This window comes from Myxine glutinosa, chromosome 4 (assembly GCF_964187855.1).
Source record: "Myxine glutinosa chromosome 4, kmMyxGlut1.1, whole genome shotgun sequence".
Taxonomy (NCBI): domain Eukaryota; kingdom Metazoa; phylum Chordata; class Myxini; order Myxiniformes; family Myxinidae; genus Myxine; species Myxine glutinosa.
Genome location: NC_136264.1, coordinates 185,655,103 through 185,675,245, shown reverse-complemented (window position 1 = coordinate 185,675,245; position 20,143 = coordinate 185,655,103). Strand labels below are relative to the sequence as shown.

Sequence of the window (20,143 nt, the reverse complement as noted above, 5' to 3'; positions counted from 1 at the left end):
TCAAGCAGGCAATGCAACATCATCTCATGTCATATATCATCCCCCTACCCACAATCTTTTTTTTACCCCCCATTAATCCCCACCTAACCCGACCCTCTTACTTTCAGGTTGCTGTGTTTCCTCCTTTCCTCTTTCTTATCCTCTCCATTCATTTCCTTGCTATATTTGTGTCCAACTCTCGCCTCACTGCCTCATTGTCAGTACATCCCTTTCCATGAGCCTAGATCTTGGAAAATTTGTATATCCTTAGACATGCTTGGTCGACGTTGGTATTATCAAAATACTTTGGGATACCATTTTTGTTATAAAAAACCACCTTTAGAGGCCATTTTCCCCCGCAAGCGGGGGTTGGCCTTTTTCGGGAACCGTGGTTGTTGTTGTTTTTTTGGTCCCCCTTTTGAAGCAATGTTTTACGGCCGGATGCCCTTCCTGACGCCAACCATTTTTGCCGCCTTTAACGACAAACAGGGATTTACCAGTGAACAGGTACTCAATTAGCCGACCTCGGAAGGATGACAGGCTGAGTCAACCCCCCTGGCGTTAATTCAGCGATCGATCGGGATTCGAACCCAGGATCCTAGGATCCTAAGCCGGCACCCTAGCCGCTAGCCCAACACCAGGGTTTCATTTTGTTATGAAAAAGAAAAAGGATTTCTGCTGTACGTAATTCAGGTTTGTGATTTTTAAATGCGGGATTCATTTTTGCAATACCTGTGTTGCTCTACATTTAAAAAATAAACTTAGGCCTTCCGGATTTGGAGCAGTTAGGGGCATTATTCCATATTTGCCACCAGAATCAAATCCTGACTATGTACAGCATTCAACAGTGAAAGTGTAGGATATTGGGTTAATGCTCTGACTCTACCTGGTTTCACCTCGGGGATGATCCATGAATCTCTTGAGTTCGGGGATTGGGGGAAGGTGGGTGGAAGTGCCCCCCCATGCAGGCTTGGTGGTAAAAGCATAAAATAAAAAAATGTATCATTGCTAATCTCAATGCCAAATTAGCAATCTTCGTTGGTGGCATGGTAATTCAAAACAAAGAGGAAATAAAATTCCTTCAATGGTGATTGATCTGCCGTGGAGAGAAGAAGAGCTCAGATTTTGGGCCTTACCTTTTGTTGGAGCAAAAGAGAAAGGAAATCGGGCGGGGGTTGGTTTTAAGAAGACTTCTGCAAATGACGTCATCACAGACTTGCTGAGAATGTGGAACGCTGATTGGACGGATATGTGCGCATCATGTGTGACATATTGCTCAGGGTGAAACATCACTCATGACATGTTGGTGGAGCGTAGGAGATAGAATGAGAAGACAAAGAAAGTGAGGAACTGGGGATGGGAAGAGGATAGTAGTGTCGGGTTAGAGACAAGTATGAGAGTGCAGTAGAGGGGGGGGGGGGGGGGGTAGAGGGGAGTGGGGAATGAGGGGTAGAGCGGAGTTTAGGGTAGAGGCGATTAGGGTTCAGGGGAGTTGAGGTGGGAGAAGGGAGGAAAACGAAGAATGTGAGAGGAGATGAGGAAGTGGAAGATGGGGAATGAGGAAGGAAATGGAATGAAAAAATGGAAGAAGGTGAAGGGTGAAGGATGAGCCTGAATGTGCATGAATATTAACAGAAATAATATTTCATACAGGCCGTTTGTTTGTGGTTTGATACTCCACCATCAAAGCAATGACTCACAGAAACTCAAAAAAACCCCTACTCCCCTCTACTACCCTACACTCCCATACTCCCCCTCTATCTCTCTCCCCCATTCCACCCTTTCTTTGTATTCTCATTGTACCTCTTCTTATTCCTCTCCTTCGTCTTCTTCTTCCTCGTCTTCTTCCTGTCCTCTCCACCAACACGTCACTCATGACATTTCACCCTGAGCAATATGTCACACATGGTAAAAACATGACCATGGAACTCCATTTTACAATGCCCTGTACAATGCCATCAACCATGGCCTTCTGGCGGCTGTGACGGTCCCCGTAGACTGAATATTCAAAGATGGTAGTGATTTGAAAATATTAACTAGAAAGAGCAAACAAAGATTTCAGACCCCCTGCCCCTGGGCTTGTTTTGTGCAGTGTTCTGTGTGGTTTTATAGTACATATTTTATAGACTCACACTGCACAATTGTACATACTTTATTTGGCCTCAACTCGCATTCTAATTGTACATACTTTATAGAGATATACTGTGAAAAAGAGAGAACAACAACATGCATTTTAAGGCCATTTTCCCTGCCAGAGCGGGGGTTAGCCTTGCGGTCCCCATGACAATCTTCTCCATCTTGCCCTATTTTCTGCATCTCTCCTTGTTACCCCCCTTGCCCGCATTTCTTCTTCCACCATCTTTAGCCAAGTCTTTCGCGGTCTTCCCCGTCCTCTACTTCCTTCTGCATTCACCCCATCACTCTTCTCAACCAGTCACTTTCATCCTTCCTCAACACATGACCAAACCATCTCAACCTGTTCCTCTTCACAGCATCAATCACAGGCTCTATTCCCATCATTATTTGCAATTCATCATTTGTCTTCCTCTCTCTCAACGATACTCCGCACATCCATCGAACCATTCGCATTTCCACCCTTTCCAACCTTCGTTGCTGCTCTACATTCATTACCCATGTCTCGCTCCCATAAATCATAACACTTCTTACACATGCAGCATACACCTTTCCCTTCAGCTTCAACGACACTCCCCTCCTCGTCAGCACGCCACTCAGTTCCCGAAACTTTTTCCATGCACATCTCACTCTAGCAACCGTTGCCAAGTCTGATCCACCTTCTCCATTCAGCATGTCTCCGAGGTAGCAAAATGTTTTCACACCTTCCAGCTTCACGCCGTCTCCAAGATTCAACTCAACATTTCCTCCATCTGCAGCTCCCTCTGTGCACACCTTACATTTGAATGTAGCTGCCACACTGGTTAATGACCCTCTCAGACCACTACATTTTTGATGAACCCACTCAGCGCACATTGTACATTGAATGGAGTTCACTCCGACACCCTTCCTGCACACAGCACAGGGCCACTTCACAGTTCTTTCCACCTCACCACATGCTTTACCACTTGCCATCACCTTCATCTTTCCGATATTCACCTTCAGACCTTTTGTCTCCATACATTCCTTCCACTTGTTCATCTTTTCCTTCAGTCCATCCATACTTTCCGCAATCAGCACCAGATCATCTGCATACAACAACTCCCACGGTAAACCCTCCTTTACGTTCTGAGCCAGCACCTCCATCACAGCTACAAATAGTAGTGGACTTAGTACCGACCCCTGATGCACTCCCACCTTCACCTCAAACTCACCACTGTTCCCGTCCTTCATCCTTACAGCTGTGCGCGCTCTTTTGTACATTGCCATCACTACTCTGATCAACCATTCCTCCACTCCTAACTTCCTCATTGCAATGTCAATACTTTGCGTGGAACCCTATCGAATGCTTTCTCCAGATCAACAAACCCAAGAAACAACTTCTTGCGCTTCTCCATGTACTTCTCCTGCAACTGCCTCACAATAAAAAGCACGTCTGTCGTTCGTCTTCCTGGCATAAATCCAAACTGCATTTCGTCGATCTTCACTTTCTTCCTTATCCTCCTCTCCAACACCCTTTCCAATACCTTCATTCCATGCTCCAATAACTTTATCGCTCGGGCTCTAGAGTGTCACCTTTCCCCTTGTATAGAGGGACGAGGGTACTCAGTTCCCAATCCACTGGAATGCGGCCTTCTTTCACCACCAGATCTCTGTCATTCTCTGTCATTCTCTTCACACCCCAACTTCCTGCTGCCTTCAACATATCTTTCACAACTCCCGTCGGCCCTCCCGCTTTTCTACTCTTCATTGCTTTTATCGCTTCCTCAACTTCCTTCTCAGTTATCTTCTCTGCCGGTCCTAAAACTGGGTTACTCTCTATGTTGCCATCCCATTCATTCTCTGTATTCAACAGCATTTCCATAGATCTTTTCCATCTTCCTTTAATTCCATCTGGGTCGACAACGTTTTGTCCCACTTCATCCTTCAAGCAACTCACCCCATCACATCACACCTCTCTTTCGCTATCTGCTTTGCAATCCTGAATACTGCTCTCTGACCCTCTTCCGAATCCAAGCGTTCTCCGAAAATTTTCCTACATGCCTCCTGCGCCTTTGCTCCCTCTTTCTTTGCAGCTTTCTTGGCTGCCTTATAACTTTCATGCTCTGCTGTTTCTGCTCCCGTACCCTTCGCCTTCTGCCACTCCTTGAACTTCTTCCGCTTCTCGTCAGTCCTCTTTCCAACTTCATCATCCCACCACCATGTTTCCGAGTGCCTCGGTGGTCCTTTTGTCCATCCACATACCTCACCAACGGCTCCCAACAGACTTGCTTTCATTGACATCCAACCACTTTCAAGCTCAACCACATCATCCTCTACCCTACTCAGAGAACGTGTATAAATTTTGGTCTATGTTGGCACATTCGGTGTGGACAAACAAACAGACAGACCAAATGCAATAGAGCCAAATGCAATACCCTCTCCTCTGGCATGGGTAAAAAAGTTATTAGATATACAAAGGGAATTATAATACGCTCCATTATTTTGAGCACTTTAATTGAAACCCAGAAATAATGTGTGTGGACTAATGCACTGTTGTGATAGGTTTTAAAGTTACTATTTCTTATAAATGTCACATGGAAAAAATGATTTATGGTTCATTACATTATTTTTGCACATTGCATCTCTTCCATACTGGAAAGGTGGGATGAGAAAGTGGGATGTGGAGGTGGGTTATACAAATGTAACAATTACATGATAGTGTGACTTCTGTTTGTTTCGATCATTAAGGGTCCTATTGGTTCAGCTGTGCTACAAACGATGAACGCCACAATGAATTTGATAACGATGTTCCTCAGGGTTTCTTCCGACGCACAATTCGGATGAAGTTGGAGTATGAAGCGTGTGCACGTCATTGCCGTGTACACAAGAAGAGCAGAAACAAGTGCCAGTTCTGCCGCTTCCAGAAGTGCATCGCTGTTGGGATGTCACACGAGGGTATAACCGCGCTCTAGTCATAGCTTTGACTGCGAAGCTGAGTCGCAGACACATTTGGATGTCCACATCAATGCCTTTATCCATACATTATTCCTGCAGCCATTCGATTTGGCCGCATGCCACAGGCGGAGAAGCAGCGTTTGATGGCTGAGGCATGTGTTCCTGAAGCCTGCGGCTTTGTTCCGGAATCTTCCGTGGCTGACGAGGCCAGTTTCAGCGACTGGCGTATGCTGGCGAAACATGTTCAAGATGCTTACTTGAGAGTCTTTCCTCTCACCAAGAGCAAGGCCTGGAGCATCTTGTCTGGCAGGGCTGAAATGAGTGCGGTGAGATACAATTTTGTTCAAATTTATCTCCACGCCTCACTTACCACTTAACTGCGACTCCGGCAAGTCAGATCAATTTGTATTCCCATTCGCCAAATTGTACCATAAACCAGAGTTACTTTGGTCCGAAGGGATTTAATTTGACCCAAGACTAAAAAAAAAAAAGACGTCTATTTATCTAACATTGGTGATACCAAAGCACTTAGAGCCAAAGCCCTTGCCCCTTAGAGCCAAAACCCATGCCCCATAGAGCCAAAGCACTTGCCCCATAGAACCAAAGGCCTTTCCCCCTAGAGCCAAAGGCCTTGCCCCCTAGAGCCAAAGCCCTTGCCCCATAGAGCCAAATCCCTTGCCCCATAGAGCCAAATCCCTTGCCCCTTAGAGCCAAAGGCCTTTCCCCATAGAACCAAAGGCCTTTCCCCTTAGAGCCAAAGCTCTTGCCCCTTAGAGCCAAAGCTCTTGCCCCTTAGAGCCAAAGCCCTTGCCCCTTAGAGCCAAAACCCATGCCCCATAGAGCCAAAGCACTTGCCCCATAGAACCAAAGGCCTTTCCCCCTAGAGCCAAAGGCCTTGCCCCCTAGAGCCAAAGCCCTAGCCCCATAGAGCCAAATCCCTTGCCCCATAGAGCCAAATCCCTTGCCCCTTAGAGCCAAAGGCCTTTCCCCATAGAACCAAAGGCCTTTCCCGTTAGAGCCAAAGCTCTTGCCCCTTAGAGCCAAAGCTCTTGCCCCTTAGAGCCAAAGCCCTTGCCCCACAGAGCCAAAGGCCTTGCCCCATAGAAGCAAAGGCCTTGCCCCCTGGAGCCAAAGCCCTTGCCCCTTAGAGCCAAAGCCCTTGCCTCGTAGAGTCAAAGCCCTGCCCCTTAGAGCCAAAGCTCTTGCCCCGTAGAGTCAAAGCCCTTGCTCCGTAGAGTCCAAGCCCTTGCCCCTTAGAGCCAAAGCCCTTGCCCCTTAGAGTCCAAGCCCTTGCCCTTTAGAGCCAAAGCCCTTGCCCTTTAGAGCCAAAGCCCTTGCCCCGTAGAGTCAAAGCCCTTGCCCCATAGAGCCAAAGCCCTTGCCCCATAGAGTCAAAGGCCTTGCCCCATAGAGCCAAATCCCTTGCCCCCTAGAGCCAAAGCCCTTGCCCCATAGAGCCAAATCCCTTGCCCCATATAGCCAAATCCCTTGCCCCTTAGAGCCAAAGCTCTTGCCCCTTAGAGCCAAAACCCCTGCCCCTTAGAGCCAAAGCCCTTGCCCCTTAGAGCCAAAGCCCATGTCCCTTAGAGCCAAAGCGACTCTGATTTATGGTCACTGAGCTCCAAATTTGCATCTTCATCATAACATAGTAGTTATGATGTAGCCTATCACATAGCATAGTAGCCTATCACATAGCATAGTATCACATAGCATAGTAGCATAACATAGTAGCCTATCACTTGAAACAATTTCCCCTCAGTAACTATGCAAATGGTGCAATGCTCTTACACCCTGACACAAGCATCCAATGCCTATTGCCTTTGAATAACGACAAATTTGAATGGAACAGCGGATGGAGTCGGTGTTTGCTATGCAAACGTGTGATGTTTGGAGCTCTCATACCTCATAATGGTAGGATCCCGGGTTCAATTTGCATACACTGTGTTTATTGGTCTGTTGGCTCCTAATGTCCCTGTACTTCACATAAAAATCCAATGATGTTTCTTAATGTCCATGTGCAGTACTGTATGTCAGAGATGGCCATACTCCACCATGAACTTTAAATAAATGTTTAAAAATAACAACCCCCATTCCATAACTCCCTTGTAACAGGTTATCATTCATGACATGGAGTCTCTGGCAGTTGCGGAAGAGGTCATCCAAAAGAAATGCAGCACCTGGGCTCCAATCAGCTGCAACGGACAAGTGGTAGACATAGATGAAGGTTCCGTGGTTGCAAATTGGATGGATGTTAGGAGTGCTGGTTCACCGACCAACACTGAGATGGGCGAAGCTGAGATTCGGATCTTCAATGGCTGTCAGTATCGTTCGGTGGAGTCAGTGAGGGAGATCACAGAATTCGCCAAGTCCATCCCTGGATTCATGAACCTCGATCTCAATGACCAGGTCACCTTGTTGAAGGTCAGAGAAAGGTCATATTGTTGTGATTCTCTTTTAAGAGTGTAGTTTTGTATTTCTGACATGGGTGGCTTGCAATGAAGTAAGGTGTAACACGGTATTATACCTCAGATAGTTTTTTAAACTATAGTGTGTCCTAAAAGTCGCTTTAATCTAACCAGTAAAGCATTTGAAGGACATCGATAAATCCTCGCCATTGTTTGGACTTTGCAGATGTGGTGAAAAGGACTTATTCCACTTGTGTGAAGACCATTCCATTTATGCCTCGTAACCATTACAGTCAATTATTTAAACATGAGAATAATTTTGACATCAGGTCAGGAGTTCAACATAGCCACATCGGCCATGCTGAGAATGTTGAAGAAGAAGGATTCTGTTGGCACCAATAAGCTGATGAAGCTCAGAGGACCAAGTACATCGACTGCAAAACTGATCATCTTGTACATATTGCGAACTGTCGTGTCAGTCCGTGCGTTACTCTGTCTGTCCGTGCGTCTGTCTGTCTTCCGTATATCGCGGCCACTTCCTGCACTGTTTGAAAATCTACACACGCAGGCAAAGCTCAACATTCACTTTTGAAATGACGGGAGAACAGACGTGAATAATGTTTATTAAAGTATATTTAATACAGATCTTCATGGAGTAACACAATTGAAAATTGCTCCATTTTGCCTTCTTTTTCTTTTTTTTCTTTTTTTTTTTGTATACAGGATCGAGGCTTGTGAAAGATCTACCATTTATCACACAAAAAATCAAACAGACACACAAAGTATATACATAAGTACAAAGTGATAAGGGGAGCGGTAGACAAGATGGGGAGAGAATGGGAAGCACACAAACACAACATTTGAGAGCAGGGACATCGGGAGATCTGTGGGAGGGAGAGGGCTTGGGGGGAGGAGGCGTGGGAAGGGGAGAGGGGTGGAGAAGTATAAAACACAAGGACACTGCAAGGACTTCCAGGAAGGAAGTCGGTATTTCAAAAAAGTGAATCTGGGGTGAAATTAGCGGGGGTAGAAAAGATCAAGGTTTTGGATGGGGGAAGATAAGAGATGGTGGTGAACAACTGTTTTAAAGACCTGGAGGGAGGAGTGAGATTGAAGAGAGTGAGGGAGTTTGTTCCAGAGGTGGGAGAAAAGAGGAGTGAAGGTGAGCAGAGAGTCTTGATTTTGGCAGTTTAACCATAAGAGGGTTGCAGGCAGATCTTGTGCGACGTGTAGGAATATTAGGGGGACAGAGCCCAGAGAGAGCTGGGGGAGCAAGGCCGGAGAGGAGTCGGTAGAAGACCTCCAACCTGTCCGTGGTGAGTAACTGAAAGGCCCTCGGAGTTAGCTTCATCGCGGGAGATTCCAATGATTCTGTAAGCTTTGGTTTCAACAGCGTGAAGCCGAGCTTGCTGTGAGGGAGGAGCACCAGCCCAGAGGGGAGAACAGTATTCCATTGAGCTGCGGATGAAAGCCTTGTATGTGGTGAGGAGCTCAGGTGTGCCAAGGAAGGACTTCGCATGACGGAGGATGCCCAGTCGGCGACTGGCTTTGGAGGCCAGATTTGAAATGTGGTTTTCCCTGGAAAGATCATGGCAGATAGTGAGACCCAAAAGCTTGAGTGACAGAACTTCTTGGAGAGGATTATTCAGAAAGTGGATGGGAGGGTTGGCCAGTCAGTCTTTTCGGAGAGACATAGTAAGACTGTGAGATTTGTCAGGATTGAAAGACATGTTCCACTTGTTTGACCAGTCTGTGATTTTGTCCAGGTCTGCAGAGAGTGAGGAGGCTGCAGACTGCCGACCTGAGGGATGAGGAATGGAGCTGCAGAGAGTGGAGTCATCAGCGAAGACATCGAGTGGATTTTCAAGAGAGTCAGAGAGATCATTGATGAAGACCAGAAAAAGCACAGGGCCCAGAACACTACCTTGGGGAACTCCAGCCTGAACGGGAAGGGGAGATGAGAGAAACCCATTCAGGGCCACACGTTGACTACGACTAGAGAGGAAGTCCGCAAGCCATGCGTGGAGATTTCCATGGATACCATCGGAGGAGAGTTTGGTGAGCAGAGCGGAAGGCCAGACCGTATCGAAGGCACGTGATATGTCAAGGGAGACATCTCTAATTTCCTGTTTGGCATTGAGGACCTCCATCCATTGTTGAGACAGCAGAAGCAGCATGTCCAGAGTGGAGTGACCTAGTTTGAAACCAAATTGATGATCAGAGATCAAGCCATTTGAGAAGAGGAAAGATTTTATGTCCAAAGCAATGATGGATTCCATGACTTTGCTGATAATTGGGAGAAGGCTGATTGGTCTGTAGTTGCAAGGATCTGTTTTTGCACCTTTTTGTGTAAAGCGGTGATGTTGGCTGATTTCCAAGCTGATGGCAGATGACCTTGAGCAAAAGAGAGGGTGAAGAGAACAGAGAGAGGGAGTGAAAGAGCGGCAGAGCAGGATTTTAGGACCCGTTGGCTGATGCCCTCAGGTCCAGTTGCAGAATTAGAGTCGAGGGTTGACAGAAACTTTTCCACCTTGTCAGGAGGAAAGGACACAGAATCCAGGAGCAGCTGGGTACGACTCGGTACGGTGGGTACAGAGAGGGATGGGTTTGAGACAAATCCAACCTTCACCGTCCGATGTTGCGCCAGCATTTTGTGGTGGGCGGTATAAGTAGCTCAGACCTTTGGCTTTGAGTGAAACCAAGATTGCAACATAATTAACCTTTTTGAAGCACTTTAAATAATTCAAATTGATAGATAACTTAAACCTTTCATGTCACTAGAGACGGTACTTTTGGTTACTTTTCCCATCACTGTGTATATACGGTACTTTTGCTTGCTTTTCCCATCACTGGGTGTATACGGTACTTTTGCTTGCATTTCCCGTCACTGGGGATGATACCTTTCATTGCTTTTCCAGTCACTGGGGACGGTACTTTTGCCTGCTTTTCCCATCACTGGGTACGGTGCTTTTGCCTGCTTGTCCCATTACCTGGTACAGTACCACTTGCTGGCTTTTTCCCATCAGTTGGTATGGTACTTTTGCTTGTTTTTCCCATCACTTGGTATGGTACTTTTGCTTGCTTTTCCCGTCACTGGGCATGGTACTCTTGCTTTCATTTCCCATCACTGGGTATGGTACTTTTCCTTGCTTTTCCCATTACCTGGTACAGTACTTTTGCTGGCTTTTTCCCATCAGTTGGTATGGTACTTTTGCTTGTTTTTCCCATCACTTGGTACGGTACTTTTGCTTGCTTTTCCCGTCACTGGGCATGGTACTCTTGCTTTCATTTCCCATCACTGGGTATGGTACTTTTGCTGCTTGCTTTTCCCATCACTGGGGACGGTACTTTTGCTTGCATTTCCCATAACTGAGTACGGTACTTTTGCTTGCATTTCCCATCAATGGGTACGGTCGGTGCTTTTGCTTGCATTTCCCATCAATGGTTACGGTACTTTTGCTTGCATTTCCCATCACTGGGTACGGTACTTTTCCTTGCTTTTCCCATCACTGGGGGCGGTACTTTTGCTTGCAATTCCCATCACTGGGTATGGTACTTTTGCTTGCATTTCCCATCACCGGAGACGGTACTTTTGCTTCCTTTTCCCATCACTGGGTACGGTACTTTTGCGTGCTTTTCCCGTCACTGGGAACGGTACTTTTGCTTGCCTTTGCAGTCACTGGGGACGGTACTTTTCGTTGCTTTTCCAGTCACTGGGGACGGAACTTTTCGTTGCTTTTCCAGTCACTGGGGACGGAACTTTTCGTTGCTTTTGCAGTCACTGGGACGGTACTTTTGCTTGCTTTTCCCATCACTGGGTACGGTGCTTTTGCTTGCTTTTCCCGTCACTGGGTACTGTACTTTTGCTTGCATTTCCCATCGCCTGGTATGCTACTTTTGCTTGCATTTCCCATCACTTGGTATGGTACTTTTGCTTATTTTTCCCATCACTTGGTATGGTACTTTTGCTTATTTTTCCCATCACTTGGTATGGTACTTTTGCTTATTTTTCCCATCACTTGGTATGGTACTTTTGCTTATTTTTTCCATCACTTGGTATGGTACTGTTGCTTGTTTTTCCCATCACTTGGTACAGTAATTTTGCTTGCTTTTCCCTTTTGCTTGCAATTTGCTTGCACTGTCACTGGGGACAGTAATTTTGCCAGTGTTGAATAATATGACGGAACCTAAAGCTAACATCATTACTATAACTATTTTTGAGAGAAAGGGCAAAAGGGCTCTTCTCTTCGTGTTTGGCAGGAATTTGTATGCTATTTACTTTACGAATCTAGAACCTTTTGTACTAATCCTGAACCTTGAATAACCAATGCAGTCGTTGTTCCGAATGTTATCTCTGTCTCTGTCTCAGTACGGCGTGTACGAGGTGATTTTCGCAATGCTGGCGTCTCAGATGAATAAAGATGGCTTCTTGGTGGCGTACGGAGCAGCCTTTATCACGAGGGAGTTCCTTCGTGGCCTGCGGCGACCTTTTTGCACCATATTGGAGCCCAAGTTTGAATTTGCTCTTCGTTTCAATGCACTGGCTCTTGACGATGCAGACATCGCACTCTATATCGCAGCCATCATCCTTTGTGGAGGTCTAGTCTCTCGTTTATATCACTTGAACTTTCGCACTCGTTTTGATCCAGCATTCACCCAGGGACTCATTTATGTTATTTAGAATGCTTACTTTTGCCTTCATCATGGCCCCTAGATCGCCCTGGCCTGGTTCAAGTGGGTCCGGTGGAGCACATACAGGAGCAGATCCTGCAGGCCATGGACAAGCACCTCCGAGGGAGCCACCCTGACAGACCGTTCCTATTCCCTACTCTGCTGCAGAAGCTGTCAGACCTGCGTCAACTTGTCACCGAGCATGCGCAAATAGTGAACACGATCCGTAAGGCCGAGTCCCACACCAACCTGCCGCCTCTGCTGCAGGAGATATTCAGGGACATGTACTGAATCAGCTTCTGGGCAATTGCAAGGAAAACGACAGTGGCATTGCCCACTTGCGGAAGTGAAACAACTACACGAGCTTTACTGCGTCAGAGAACTGGACAACGATTCATGACATGCCGTGATGCTCGGTGCTGATGCAAAGAGCACAAGTACACATAATGGATTTTGCGCAGCTCGTGCTGCTCAATGGCGAAGATGTGGACAGCACTGAAATGATGTTTATTTTTTACACGAGTCACTTTATAACAGAGTTTATATGCAGGGTGAAGTGCGCGTTGCCACACAAATGGCATTCTGCCAGTGTCCAGCTACTTTCGAACATTTTCTCCTCACGTAATCAGAAAACTTTTATTTCCTCTAAAGTTTAGGTCCAGCCGTAACAACACTAAGCGTAGAGAACGGAACCTTAAACAATCCGATTTGCTACTTTCAACTTCAGATTGGTTGCATCGATGTTATCAGGCTCGCTTGTCTGCAACAAATAACATCCACTCATAGAGACTTCAAGTTGAAATCCCTGCGTTTTCACAACAGCGTGCAATAGTGACAGGTATTTTGTCTTGCTCTTTGGAAACTGTGCATTTCAACCTTCTTAGCTAAGGATGAGATTTTAATGAGGGAGGGGTAGGGTATCATCAATTAAAGACACAAGGGGTTAAATTTTTGAATATCTAAACATTTTCGTGATTCAATAAAATATTGTTCTTGTAGTCAGATACAAGCTACATGTATATTGCATATCGGAGAATGAATTATGAAATAGTATGCATTGATGTCTGTGGTCGAGAAAGAACGAAATGAGCTGCCTTGGATTTCGCATTGCCCCGGATTCACAACCTCATTGTGATGAGGTTTAACCACGTGGCCAAGCATTCAATACCCACATTGATGAGAGAAAGGGAAAATGCAAGTCGCTACTTTGCAAAGCTACCTCTTCCTAAAATGTTGTAAGAGTACTAACAGTGGACTCTTGATAATTTAAAAACACCTGCCAATTTTAATTCGACAATTTGGAAAGGGCTCTTTGGACTATCCTGCGGAATACAATACAGTACAGTACACCGTGAATGTGAAACCTCCATTTATCATACGAATCTACCTGTTCCGTCTGTTCATCACGCAAGCTCGCTGTGTTCTGTAATCGTTCTTTGTTTCCGAATTGGCTGCTAGATACAAAATACGCTCACTGCAGCTCCTGGCCATCTGCCTGTGCGGTTCTGCTTGTGCGGGGCCTTCACCCACTACGACTTGGACATTTAACCTCTGGTTTTTGAATGGTCTTTGGAATTCACCAATTAAAATGGTCTTTAGAATTTCTTCTTTGAATTATCAAGAGTCCATTGTACTATAGAATCGTATTTATTAACAGGATAATGTATTGTTATTGTATTTGAAGGGAGGGATTAGCTTGCATCCGAAAATTCAACTACGTATGCACGTTTAATGACCCGACCTTAAGCAGGAAATGGAGGCCGGAGGTGCTAATTCTCGTGTTTTGGTGTTCACCGGTTGGGCTATCACAGACATCGATGAATGTAAACCTGATTAGACATTGAAAAAAAAATCTTAAATGTATTCTTTTTCTACATGACTCATGATTGTCAGGAAATAGAAAAGCCACCCCTTGTATGATTCCTCCATTTCTACACGTCCTGTTCTCCAAGATCACATCCCATTTCCAATCTTCATATCTACATGTCCTGTTCTCCAGGATCACATCCCATTTACAATCTTCATATCTACACATCTTGTTATCCATGAGCACGCCCCATTTACAATCTTCATATCTACATGTCATGTTCTCCAGGATCACATCCCATTTACAATCTTCATATCTACACGTCTTGTTCTCCATGAGCACGCCCCATTTCCAATCTTCATATCTCCACATCTTGTTCTCCATGAGCACACCCCATTTCCAATCTTCATATCTAGACCTCCTGTTCACCAGGACTACATCCCATTTCCAAGCTTCATATCTACACGTCCTGTTCTCCAGGATCACATCCCATTTCCAATCTTCATATCTCCACGTCTTGTTCTCCATGACCATGCCCCATTTCCAATCTTCATATCTACATGTCCTGTTCTCCAGGATCACGCCCCATTTACAATCCTCATATCTACATGTCCTGTTCTCCAGGATCACGCCCCATTTACAATCTTCATATCTACATGTCCTGTTCTCCAGGATCACGCCCCATTTACAATCCTCATATCTACATGTCCTGTTCTCCAGGATCACATCCCATTTACAATCTTCGTATCTACATGTCCTGTTCTCCAGGATCACGCCCCATTTACAATCCTCATATCTACATGTCCTGTTCTCCAGGATCACGCCCCATTTACAATCCTCATATCTACATGTCCTGTTCTCCAGGATCACATCCCATTTACAATCTTCGTATCTACACGTCCTGTTCTCCAGGATCACATCTCATTTACAATCTTCATATCTACACGTCCTTTTCTCCAGGACCACATCCCATTTCCAATCTTCGTATCTCCATGTCCTGTTCTCCAGGACCACATCCCATTTCCAATCTTCATATCTACACGTCCTGTTCTCCAGGATCACATCCCATTTCCAATCTTCATATCTACACGTCTTGTTCTCTATGAGCACGCCCCATTTCCAATCTTCATGTCTACATGTCCTGTTCTCCAGGATCACATCCCATTTCCAATCTTCAAATCTACACGTCCTGTTCTCCAGGATCACGCCCCATTTACAATCTTCACATCTACATGTCCTGTTCTCCAGGATCACATCCCATTTCCAATCTTCGTATCTCCACGTCCTGTTCTCCAGGATCACATCTCATTTACAATCTTCATATCTACACGTCCTGTTCTCCAGGATCACATCCCATTTCCAATCTTCATATCTCCACGTCCTGTTCTCCAGGATCACATCCCATTTCCAATCTTCGTATATCCACGTCCTGTTCTCCAGGATCACATCCCATTTCCAATCTTCGTATCTCCATGTCCTGTTCTCCAGGATCACATCGCATTTCCAATCTTCGTATCTCCACATCCTGTTCTCCAGGATCACATCCCATTTACAATCTTCGTATCTCCACGTCCTGTTCTCCAGGATCACATCTCATTTCCAATCTTCGTATCTCCATGCCCTCTTCTCCAGGATCACATCTCATTTACAATCTTCATATCTACACGTCCTGTTCTCCAGGATCACATCCCATTTCCAATCTTCGTATCTTCACGTCCTGTTCTCCAGGATCACATCCCATTTACAATTTTCGTATCTCCACGTCCTGTTCTCCAGGATCACATCCCATTTCCAATGTTCGTATATCCACGTCCTGTTCTCCAGGATCACATCCCATTTCCAATCTTCGTATCTCCATGTCCTGTTCTCCAGGATCACATCGCATTTCCAATCTTCGTATCTCCACATCCTGTTCTCCAGGATCACATCCCATTTACAATCTTCGTATCTCCACGTCCTGTTCTCCAGGATCACATCTCATTTCCAATCTTCGTATCTCCATGCCCTCTTCTCCAGGATCACATCTCATTTACAATTTTCATATCTACACGTCCTGTTCTCCAGGATCACATCCCATTTCCAATCTTCGTATCTCCACGTCCTGTTCTCCAGGATCACATCCCATTTCCAATCTTCGTATCTCCATGCCCTCTTCTCCAGGATCACATCCCATTTCCAATCTTCATATCTCCACATTCTGTTCTCCAGGATCACATCCCATTTACAATCTTCGTATCTCCACGTCCTGTTCTCCAGGATCACATATCATTTCCAATCTTCGTATCTCCACGTCCTGTTCTCCAGGATCACATCTCATTTCCAATCTTCGTATCTCCACATTCTGTTCTCCAGGATCACATCCCATTTACAATCTTCGTATCTCCACGTCCTGTTCTCCAGGATCACATCCCATTTACAATCTTCGTATCTCCACGTCCTGGATCACATCCCATTTCCAATCTTCGTATCTCTATGTCCTGTTCTCCAGGATCACATCCCATTTCCAATCTTCGTATCTCCATGTCCTGTTCTCCAGGATCACATCCCATTTACAATCTTCGTATCTCCACGTCCTGTTCTCCAGGATCACATCCCATTTCCAATCTTCGTATCTCCACGTCCTGTTCTCCAGGATCACATCCCATTTCCAATCTTCGTATCTCCATGCCCTCTCCTCCAGGATCACATCCCATTTCCAATCTTCATATCTCCACATCCTGTTCTCCAGGATCACATCCCATTTACAATCTTCGTATCTCCACGACCTGTTCTCCAGGATCACATCTCATTTCCAATCTTCGTATCTCCATGCCCTCTTCTCCAGGATCACATCGCATTTACAATCTTCATATCTACACGTCCTGTTCTCCAGGATCACATCCCATTTCCAATCTTCGTATCTCCACGTCCTGTTCTCCAGGATCACATCCCATTTCCAATCTTCGTATCTCCACGTCCTGTTCTCCAGGATCACATCCCATTTCCAATCTTCGTATATCCACGTCCTGTTCTCCAGGATCACATCCCATTTCCAATCTTCGTATCTCCATGTCCTGTTCTCCAGGATCACATCGCATTTCTAATCTTCGTATCTTCACGTCCTGTTCTCCAGGATCACATCCCATTTCCAATCTTCGTATCTCCACGTCCTGTTCTCCAGGATCACATCCCATTTCCAATCTTCGTATCTCCATGCCCTCTTCTCCAGGATCACATCCCATTTCCAATCTTCATATCTCCACATTCTGTTCTGCAGGATCACATACCATTTCCAATTCCCCGTAGCTCAGACTCCACTTGCTGAGCTTACATGCCCAGGGAAACGCAGAGGTGTTCAGTTAACTGCACAATGTCCAAAGTTTTTTTCGTACTTCTCTCTCTCATATTGATTTTTTTCAATATGAGAGAGATGAGAATCGATGAGGAAAGTACTACCTATGCACAAAAGATTGTTCTTTGTAAATAACCATCAAGCCTTAATCTAAAATGCAAGCTTTGATTTATGTAAAACGTCCAACTTCCTCCCAGCACAACCCAGCTACAGTTTGCCATTTGTTGATGTGTTTCTGGGGAGAAGAACGAAAACACTTGAAGCTTTGTGTCATGGTCTGTCTGTTTTTGTTCTGTCTCTGGCTTCAAAGAAATCCTGGAATTCTATTTGCTTTTGCACAGAGCACTTGTCTGCCATTTTACATAAAATTAATGTCGATGAAGGTGCTGTGATTGCCGAGAATGGGCATGACGTCCAGCATGATGTGACAATTGTGACATGTAAAAGCCAGCCGATGCTCATACATGTGAAATGGACGTGTGTGAAATGCTGATTTTTATCATTTATGTACTGTAGGGTAGATTGTTCCAGACACAATCTGTTTGATTGGAAAAGGGGAAGGGTACAAATATTGTCAGGGGGAGGGGTTAAAACAGGGAGAACAGGACTAATTTGTCGGTGAAAATGGCATGTAATAAAGGAGTGAAACTTTTTATTATATTTTATTTTATACAGAATCGAGGCTCGTGTAAGAGCTAACACATTGAACATGAAAACATGCACAGACACATAAAACATACAATGAAGGTAGCGGGAGACAAGAGGGGAAGGGAGAGGGAAGCACACAAGCACAACAACAGAAGACAACAGGGACCTCGGTAGATCTGTGGAAGGGGGAGGGCTGGGGGAGGAGGGAGGAGTACACGGTATAAAGCAAATGAACACTTCTAGTAATTTCAGGAAAGAAGTTGGGGATTTAAAGAGGTGGATTTGGGGTGTTTCAACGGTGGTAGATAAGATCATGGTTTTGGATGGGGGAAGATAGATGGTGGTGAACAGCTGTTTTGAAGACCTGGAGGGAGGAGTGGGATTGAAGAGAGACTGGGAGTTTGTTCCAGAGGCGGAGAAAAGAGGAATGAAAGAGTGAAGGTGAGCAGAGAGTCTTGATTTTGGTAGTTTCACCAGACAAGGGTTGCTGGCAGATCTTGTGCGACCTGTAGGAATATTTGGGGGACAGAGCACAGACAGTTGGGGGAGCAAGGCCGGAGAGGAGTCGGTAGAAGACTGAAAGACCACCTACCTGCCTGCGGGGAGAGAGAGAAAAGCCCTCAGAATCAGCTTCATCGCGGGAGATTCCAATGATTCTGAAAGCTTTGGTTTCAACCCGGTGAAGCCGAGCTAGGTGTGAGGCAGGATCACCAGACCAGAGGGGAAAGCAGTATTCCATTGAGCTGTGGCTGAAACTTTGTATGTGGTGAGGAGCTCAGAAGTGCCCAGAAAGGACTTTGCACGACGGAGGATGCCCAATCGATGACTGGCTTTGGAGGCCAGCTTGAAAATGTGGTTTTCCCAGGAAAGATCATGGCAGATTGTGAGACCCAAAAGCTTTAGTGACAGAACTTCTTCAAGAGGATTGTTCAGAAAGTAGATGGGAGCGTTGTCCAGACGGGCTTTTCAGAGAGACAAAGTGAGAGTGTGAGATTTGTCAGGATTGAAAGACATGTTCCACTTGTTTGACGAGTTTGTGATTTTGTCCAGGTCTGTAGAGAGTGAAGAGGCTGCAGACTGCCGATCTGAGGGATGAGGAATGGAGCGGCAGAGAGTGCAGTCATCAGCAAAGAGATAGAGAGGATTTTCCAGAGAGTCAGAGAGATCATTAATGAAGACCAGAAAAAGCACAGGGCCCAGAACACTACCTTGGGGAACACCAGCCTGAACAGGAAGGGGAGATGAGAGAAATCCATTCAGGGCCACACGTTGACAACGACCAGAAAGGAAGTCTGCAAGTCATGCATAGAGGTTTCCATGGATACCATACGAGGAGAGTTTGGTGAGCAGAGTGGGGTGCCAGACCATATCGAAGGCACAAGATATGTGAAGGGAGACAGCGATGATTTCCTGTTTGGCATTGAGGACCTCCATCTATTGTTGAGACAGCAGAAGCAGCATGTCCAGAGTAGAATGACCTGGTCTGAATCCAAATTGATGATCTGAGATCAAGCCATTGGGGAAGAGGAATGATTTGATGTCAGAAGCGAAGATCGATTCCATCACCTTGCTGATTATTGGGAGCAGGCTGATTGGTCTGTAGTTGCAAGGATCTGTTTTTGCACCTTTCTTGTATAAAGCAGTGATGTTGCCTAATTTCCAAGGTGATGGCAGATGACCTTGAGCAAAAGAGAGGGTGAAATTTATTGAGAGCGGGTGTGAAAGAGCGGCAGAGCAGGATTTTAGGACCCGTGGCTGATGCCGTCTGGTCCAGTTGCAGAATCAGAGTCGAGGATTGACAGAAACTTATCCACCTTGTCAGGAGAGAAGGACACAGAGTCCTTGATATATATTACGAGAATATAAAACCCATCACTTCACTCAGACTCTCAGACTGTGAGAAACAAGATTCTGTGGGCTTTCATTTGTCTTTCACTGAGGAGAGGCTTCCGTCTGGCCACTCTGCCATAAAGCCCAGATCGGTGGAGTGTTGCAGTGATGGTTGTCCTTCTGGAAGTTTCTCCCATCCCCACACAGGATTTCTGGAGGTCAGCCAGAGTGACCATCGGGTTCTTGGTCACCTCTCTTACCAAGGCCCTTCTCCCCCGATTGCTCGGTTTGGCCGGGCGGCCAGCTCTAGGAAGAGTCCTGATTGTTCCAAACTTCTTCCATTTAAGAATTATGGAGGCCACTGTGTTCTTGGGAACCTTCAATGCAGCAGAATTTTTTTTTTGGGCTTCCCCAGGTCTGTGC

At 45.7% G+C, this 20,143-nt stretch overlaps 1 protein-coding gene across 2 annotated transcripts in view; it reads left to right on the top strand.

Annotated features, from left to right (window-relative positions):
• The window catches only part of LOC137425567 (peroxisome proliferator-activated receptor delta), an 84,493-nt gene extending 66,598 nt beyond the window's left edge, over positions 1-17,895 (top strand). Inside the window, exons 4-8 of one of the 2 annotated variants that reach the window (XM_068114126.2) lie at positions 4,890-5,028; positions 5,128-5,354; positions 7,141-7,449; positions 11,803-12,031; positions 12,148-17,895. In XM_068114126.2, coding sequence (XP_067970227.2) covers positions 4,890-5,028; positions 5,128-5,354; positions 7,141-7,449; positions 11,803-12,031; positions 12,148-12,395 — 1,152 coding nt within the window. In that variant the 3' untranslated portion in view covers positions 12,396-17,895. The remainder of the gene's footprint in view (positions 1-4,889; positions 5,029-5,127; positions 5,355-7,140; positions 7,450-11,802; positions 12,032-12,147) is intronic. The other variant, XM_078776795.1, reaches the window with a different exon arrangement.
• The last annotated feature ends 2,248 nt before the right edge of the window (positions 17,896-20,143 follow it).